Source organism: Limulus polyphemus, unplaced genomic scaffold (assembly GCF_000517525.1).
Source record: "Limulus polyphemus unplaced genomic scaffold, Limulus_polyphemus-2.1.2 Scaffold143, whole genome shotgun sequence".
Classification (NCBI taxonomy): domain Eukaryota; kingdom Metazoa; phylum Arthropoda; class Merostomata; order Xiphosura; family Limulidae; genus Limulus; species Limulus polyphemus.
The window spans coordinates 422,203-429,729 of NW_013665753.1; the positions used below are offsets into that span (position 1 = coordinate 422,203).

General features: G+C 30.4%; 2 protein-coding genes across 2 annotated transcripts in view; both read left to right on the forward strand.

Annotated features, from left to right (window-relative positions):
* LOC111083593 (dynein heavy chain 2, axonemal-like) overlaps positions 1-1,940 on the forward strand; it is a gene marked incomplete at its 3' end in the record, with an annotated part of 41,339 nt that extends 39,399 nt beyond the window's left edge. Inside the window, exons 9-11 of the mRNA XM_022380210.1 lie at positions 609-814; positions 1,570-1,699; positions 1,902-1,940. Coding sequence (XP_022235918.1) covers positions 609-814; positions 1,570-1,699; positions 1,902-1,940 — 375 coding nt within the window. The remainder of the gene's footprint in view (positions 1-608; positions 815-1,569; positions 1,700-1,901) is intronic.
* Positions 1,915-7,527, forward strand: part of LOC106474875 (dynein heavy chain 2, axonemal-like) — a 192,529-nt gene continuing 186,916 nt past the window's right edge. The window contains exons 1-4 of the mRNA XM_022380112.1: positions 1,915-2,084; positions 5,870-6,004; positions 6,430-6,509; positions 6,817-6,963. Coding sequence (XP_022235820.1) covers positions 1,947-2,084; positions 5,870-6,004; positions 6,430-6,509; positions 6,817-6,963 — 500 coding nt within the window. The 5' untranslated portion in view covers positions 1,915-1,946. The remainder of the gene's footprint in view (positions 2,085-5,869; positions 6,005-6,429; positions 6,510-6,816; positions 6,964-7,527) is intronic.

The following is a 7,527-nucleotide window of genomic DNA, read 5'->3' on the forward strand; positions in this document are numbered from 1 at the left end:
CTGTTTGCAAACAGGCAATAATATTGTAGGTCCATTTTATTGTTGTTTTTGCTACGCGCCGTTACAACACATTTTCATCTCATCATTTAATTTCTATTGTGCATATATTGTTGTATGTTTATCACAAAATATTATTATAAAAAATTGCGCAATAATCATTAATTGTCAATTTCGTCATTAAATACCACAGCAAATACAAAATAAATAGCACAATTAAATTTCTTGTAAAAACTGGTTATTATGAAGTTATTTTAAAATTTGTAAGTTCAACTGTTTGGTTTCCTATAGCGAACAAAATAAACAAATAAACAAACTTCCTCTTTTATATATCTGTTATAAATTACATTATCCACAGTTGACATGATAGAAAGATGTGTGAACTATTGTGGCAAAGTTATCAATATACTGGGTACATATTATGTGTAATTGGTTTCCAAACTAGGTATACAGGAACTAATCTGGTGTTTTTAGGTATTAAGTATAATTCTTATTTCAATAACATTTCATTATTTATCATTGTCTGTTTAAACTTTTCTAATTAAGATTACATTGTAATTCTTATTATAAAATAAATATCTTAATATGGTTTTATTTACACATGTATCCAGGTTTGCGATGCAGAGATGCATTTCTGTCGATGGGAAGATGGCATAAAAACTCCATTACCCATCATTGGTGGTCATCATGGATCAGAGATACTCAGAAGTTTGGAAGGCATTGAAAATTCCTTTATGTCTTCCCTGAAAAATCTAGAAAGTGCTAGCAATCAGACTTTAGACATCCGTAGTACAACTTGGCATGATCAGTATGGAAAGTATGTGAGTTTCTTATGTGAAATTGTTGTTTTTGAAGTTTTGTTTAAATTTTCATTAAGAAATTACCAACAAGTTTTTCCAATACTGTTAATGTTTAGGAAGACACATTTCTTCATTTAAGCTTTACAAGCAAAGACAGTTGAAATAAAATAAAAGTTTAGCACATTTTACAAGTGATGGTTATACGATAATAACTTCTATGAATTAATTTGTTATTAATTTCAAAACAAGATAATAAAAAATATTAATTTACATGTACTCTAGATTTTGTCAGACAATAAGTTAAATATTTTGAACTGTTTCAGTTTTGTAATTTTGTATTATTATTTTTGAATGATGATTCATGAGGTTTCCATTCTCAAATCTAAGTTCTTACACTTGAAGAATATTTTTTTCTGTATAGAATACATTCTTGAGCCTACACTTAATACTGAAGCACTTGGTGATTCTCTAAGTGTTATTCAAAACTCAATAAATGGATAATGAAATTATTTCGTAAATTAATATTATGCATAAAAATCTTCCCCTGTGAGAAGCAGTAACTTTAGGAGCCTACAATGCTAAAATCTAGGGTTCAATTCCCTGCAGTGCACAGAGACAGGTGACCCACAGTGTAGCTTTCCACTAAAACAGCAAGAACATCATCAATAAAAATTCTGCTATTATTAATATTATTATGCCTGATAACAATGAAAGGTATAATCTTTATTCTCTGTGGAGTGCTCTTAAAACTTATTTATTGAATATTTAATAGGTTTCGAGCCAACATGAGAGATCTGGAAGTTATGGCACAGAATGTGATATCTTTTGCTTTTGACAGAGTGACAACTGTACATGAAGGACTTGAATTGTTAAGAGTTTTTAAGTACCTTGCAGAACGGGAGGTAAGAATTAAACAGGTTTTAGTATCAGTGAAATGGCTTTTGAAAAAGAACAAAATTCAAGAATAAACTCATCAGCTATACAGTTGTTTTCTTTTTTAATAATTTTAGAGATAAAAAAATAACTTGTATGTTATTATGACATATGTTATATTTGGGAAAAGTAATGTTATTTTTTGTTGATATACATGAGTCTTATCTCTAGTCCATCAGCCGAGCATATGACAAGAGAACAGTAGAAGTGTATAATATGTATGCTGAGGAGCTGAACAATGTGCAAATGGAGCTCTCACTGAAACAGGTTCACCTTTTTCCTCTTCATCCTCAATATGCTGGAGCTGCTTATTGGGCTCAAGGTTTGCGTCAGAAGATTGAGCGACCTCTGAAGGTTAGTTTCATCCTTTTTAAACAATATTTAATAGAAACTATTATCATAACATGTATTTTAGGAAATCAATGATCATATTAAATAAAAATGTATTAATCTGACAGAAATTTTAATTTTAATAAAAAAAATTCTTGTATGTAACATTAGATAACTTTTTTCTTAGTCGAGCTGCTTATTTACACAAAATTGGTAAGTTTCAAAGGTTTGTTTGTTTGTTTAATTATGCACAAAGCTACACAAGGGCTATCTGTGCTCTGCCCACCACGGGTATCGAAACCCGGTTTCTAGCGTTGTAAGTCCGGAGACATACCGCTGTGCTACTGGGGGGCAAGTTTCAAAGGATAATTTCAATAAATAATAATATCTCTTTATGAAATCTACCCTAAGATCTATATCTGTTATCTTCACTGGTACACCACATTGATTAGAGAAACATCTGATCAAGAGATTAACCTTCAGTTTCTGTTTTTTCCTGAATCCTTGTCACTTCTTTAACTTTGCATTATTCATATTTGTTTCATTCATGAGAACCATTTTTCATCTTTGTAAATAATGGTATTTGTAAATTTGTTACCAATTAATATCTAACATTCTTTTTTTTTTCCCTTAACCCGACTGTGTGGTATTGTTTTCATTCCCCTGTGTGTGTAAGCACTCAAAAAGGTTTCATCTGAATTTGATCAAATTTGCAACAATATTTGAGTCCTTCAAGGATTAATTTTTAACTTTTAGTTAATGTACATCAATGGTCAAGGTCACGCTGAAGGAAAGCCACTTGTTATAATGGTAGCTAATTGGGATTTTGAAGAATAGTTAAACCTCAGCAAAAAAATGAAGATAGAAAGAAGCTTTTGGCACCTCAACCTAAATTTTTGAGGGTAAGGAATTGCTTGGTGTATATTTTAAGTTGTTTAATTGCAGCAAAAATAAAAAATATTATAGGTCTGGGGTTGCACTCATTGAGTGCCTTTCTGGTTTGTATTTCTTCATTAACTTTGGAACGGATTATCTTAAGAGAAATAGGGAATGTGTGTGTATTCCAGCTGACCCTTCCCCACACGATTAACTACATCTGGTTTTCTACTGAACTTCACAAGAGTAATAACCATTACCATTCCTGTGTTGTAGTAGGACTCCCTCAAAAGATCTGCTAGACATTTTTTTAGAGATGTACTTTATATGAATTTTTGCTTATTTGCAGTCATGTATATAACTGTCTTTATTGAAGCTTTTTCATAAGTATTTCTGTTTGCAGTTCCTAGCATACTTTAAACATACCCAATCATTGGGTAACATTATGTTGGATATTGTACAATGTTTCAACTGAGTTCATCTTTATTCACCTTATATAAGTATTATGAATCATAAAGTGTCAATATCAAATGTCCTACTTATTTTGTCTTTTGGAGTATTTTTTCTGAGGAGCAAGTCAGAAACTTTTTATTTAATTTCTGTGGTGCATAATGATGTGTTGAAGACATATTAATACTAGAAATAAATGACCTTATAACACCAAAATGTTGCTTTTATTTAATCAGACACTCAAAATTTTACCAGTTTATGTTTTATTGAACACTCCTGAAGAAGCTGTAAAGCAAAACATTGAGTGTCTAATTAAATAAAAACAACATTTTGGTGTTAAAAGGTCATTTATTTCTAGTATTAATAAGTCAGAAACTTTGATAGATTCCAGTCTCATTGTAAATTGTAAGCCAAACACCTTTTTTTCAAAATAGTAACTTTAATTGAATGTTCAAATCTTTACTTTGAGTGTCTTTGGTAGACTGATCATTTATCTCAGAGGGCACTCTATTATTGAATAAATGTGTAAGGCCTTTCATATTCCTAGCAAGCTTTTTGAGGGTTACTTTTTCTTGTCACTTCTAAAGTCCTTCACAATAATTATAACTGGCCTCCGGGGATTCTAATTGGTCCTTATCTAGTTTAACTGGTCCTCTCCAAGAATGTTTGTATGTGTGTGTATATATATATATATATATATGGTAATTCCATTTTATCAATTGCATATATGAATTTTTGAAAGAAGACACAATTGCAAATATGTATGTACAACATTAAACAAAGCTTTCTGATTAAGCCACTGGAGGCTTTAACACTTGCTCAAGAAACTGAAGCAGAACACACTGGAGAGATAGAGGAAGAAGAATTATAACTGGATAGAAGTGTGTGACAAATAATTATATTACTCTTGGAATGCACAGTCTTTATATTAATTCAGATGTGACATGTGACTACTATTTTAATACTGACCATAATGTGATATATATAACATTTGATATATACCCTTTTAATTAGTTGACCTGAGATTACTATTTTAGCACTGACCATAATGTGACTTGAGATAACTACTTTAATACTGACCATTTAGACTAGTTGATATTGAAATGTAACATGGTCAAAACTTTCAGTCAGTTTCAGAATTTAACTCTTGCAGCTAAAGATATATGCTTTAAAATAAGCAGTACTTTTTAACATGTTTAGCTTGGAAAGCTGACAGTCTAGTCTAGTATATTTTACTTAAATTGATCCTAACTATTTTCCAGTGCACTGGCAAATGTCAGGCATTGGTAAGTATTGCATATGACTATTATGAGGAGGTCTAGGAAAGTGACTGAAATCTGCAGATCACATTTATCATCAAAATATCATAATAAGTAAATATCAAAAATATTAACTTATGCTATTAATTGGCCTGGCCAGGATCTTCAAATAAGCAAACTTTAAAAATGTAAACAAAGACCTATGCCCTATTAATAGTATTATAATTTACTATTACACTTTACATGTTAGTCTATTTATAATATCATGATTAGGCCTCTTGACTATTGTTATATTTGGTTATACCTATGGTAGAACTTCAGAATACCATACCTTTGATGAATGCACTTGTGTGCCTTGTCATCCTTTTTGTATACTTCTGGCACCATATGCAAATCATGAGCTTGTCATTACTCAACTTTAGCCACTGTTGGCTATGTCCACATCTTGTTCTCCACTTTCAGAGATAATCTTTTTGTCTTTAGTTGCTTTGTTAACTTGGTGTTACTTGTGTGCTTGGTTTCCTGTGAAATGTAAACTATTCCTTCATTGAGATGTTAATATGTGTGTCACACTTCACTTGGATTGGTCCCACCATTACATGTTCCAGGAACCTCCTTTTCATGTCAGATGTCTTTGGTACTTTCCATAATGCCTAAAAATTGGCAAGAAATCCCCAGAAAACTCAAGACTTCATTTGGGAGAGATTGAAGTAAAGAAGATACTTCCATGAAATGAAAACACATTTATAGTTTTAAGAAAAAAGTACAGAAATGTACATTTGATAACAAGATAGAATAGGAAAAATAATTAAAATTCTAATCAGCCCAAGGGCTGACCGAATGATGCAAATTTTGGACTCTGATATAATCATACTTGCATGGCGTTTCTGCAGAAATTATATCTATTCAAGTAATCCATACTCACATGTGCAAAATTTTCTTAAAAAACACATTTTTGAGCTGAATTTCCTCTAATATTTTTTTAAAAGAATATCTCAGTTTCTTCAAAATAGCCATAATTATACACATATTCTAACCTTGTCACTGGTAAAAACTTTTATCTCAAAACTAGCTTCTTCTGTATATATATTCTAAAGACAAAGACTAGTTTTTATAACTTAGTATTCTTGAGCGAGTTCTACTAGAAAATAAAATTTTCATTTTTTAAAATTTTATAAATGGTTTATTTCAATGTATTTTTAATAATCCATACATTCATTTCAGTTGTTAAAAGCTGCTAAATGGTTACCCCACACTGGTATAGGTGATGAAGTTCATGCACAGTACCAGCAGTTAGTTCATGCTTTGGATGAGTTTATCTGTAAAACATTCAATGATTGGTGTGCTACAATTGATGAGGTTTGATTGCATTTTTCAATTACCAAATTTTTTTCTTATAATTTCAAGTGAAGTCTGTCAATAACTCCGTGTGAATAAGTTGTTAAAAAAATGTTAAATTTCCCAAGTGAAACGATTTTAATACCTAAAAGCTCTCATTATTGTCACTTAAGAGAAAAAATATTTTTCAATAACTTTTCTATAAAGGATTGTTCATTAACACGTAGTATTGTGCTTCATATTTATGACACTCATACGTAATTCTAAGCATGTTCTACAATTGTGCTAGTCCATAGCTTTGTAACATCTTGACCATTGTCTTGAAGCCTCACTTGTTTTCTGTAGAATCTTAAATTTATTTTAAGTTTTTCGTTTTGATTCAATGAACTTTGTATTTATTGGTAAAAGTACTCCAAATAAGTTTTTGAACTGTTATATTTTTACAGGACCCAATGAAAAAACTTCAAGCTCCACTTATGTGCCGTAATATACATGAACCTGGAATGATAGATGCAAACTTTGATAGGTAATTATCAATGTTCATAAGTAATAGAAAATCAATGATTTAACCAATTATAATTTTATCATTAAATTTAATTCAGTAAAGTGCAATATTAATCTAAAAGCATAATTTTTGTGGAACATCACTGTAATGATTTATATAAATGTGCTCTTTAAATAAAATAACAATTTTACCTTAATTTAGAAATTATTAATTTTTGAATTACATGCAAGTCAGTGACCATTAAGAATTTTCCATTTTCGAAACATAAGAAAAGTATTAGGAATTTAAATAATACACTGAAAACTGTGTTTTCTTATTCATATTACAGATCTATTTTAAAACATTACCAAGAGATGATACACTGGGAACAGTTAATGTTTGAGATCCCACAATATGTTCAAGAATTATACTTCAGGAAAGATGAGCTCCAAACTCTCCTACAGAATGTACTTGTAGTGGTCAGGGAATATAACCAGTAAGAAATTAGAATATATACTTGCAGTGATCAATTCTTTTATGGGCATGAGTACAGTTAATAAGAAAGAAGCCAAAAAGTTCCTAATATTCATTAGAAAACGTTGGTAATGTTTTGGTAGGAAGTATATGTATCAAGAACTAAAGGACTTATGTAAAGGTATAAGGAAATAAAAACTCTGTTATATGCATGGAGTGTTATTAATCTTTACCTTAATTCTGACTTGTAAACGGTTTAGATAAAAATTGATAATAATTACAATTTACTTAGTTAATCTAGTTGAAACCATAAAAGTTGTTCCTGAAATTATTGATATGAATAGCACTTTAACCACGACTATATTTTTTGTGTCCTAGCCAAATTGATGAATCCTGTATTGGGCAAAAGGCCTTGTTGGCACTGGATGTGACAGATCAGTGTAGTTGGCATATTGTTACTTATTCTTCTTTGCTTTTACTCATAGGTGTATACAATTACTTGTGGGGCATAAAAACAACAATAGTCTTTTAGATCCTTATACTTATGTTACGTTTTTGTTTGTTTGTTAATTTCCCGTAAAAATTC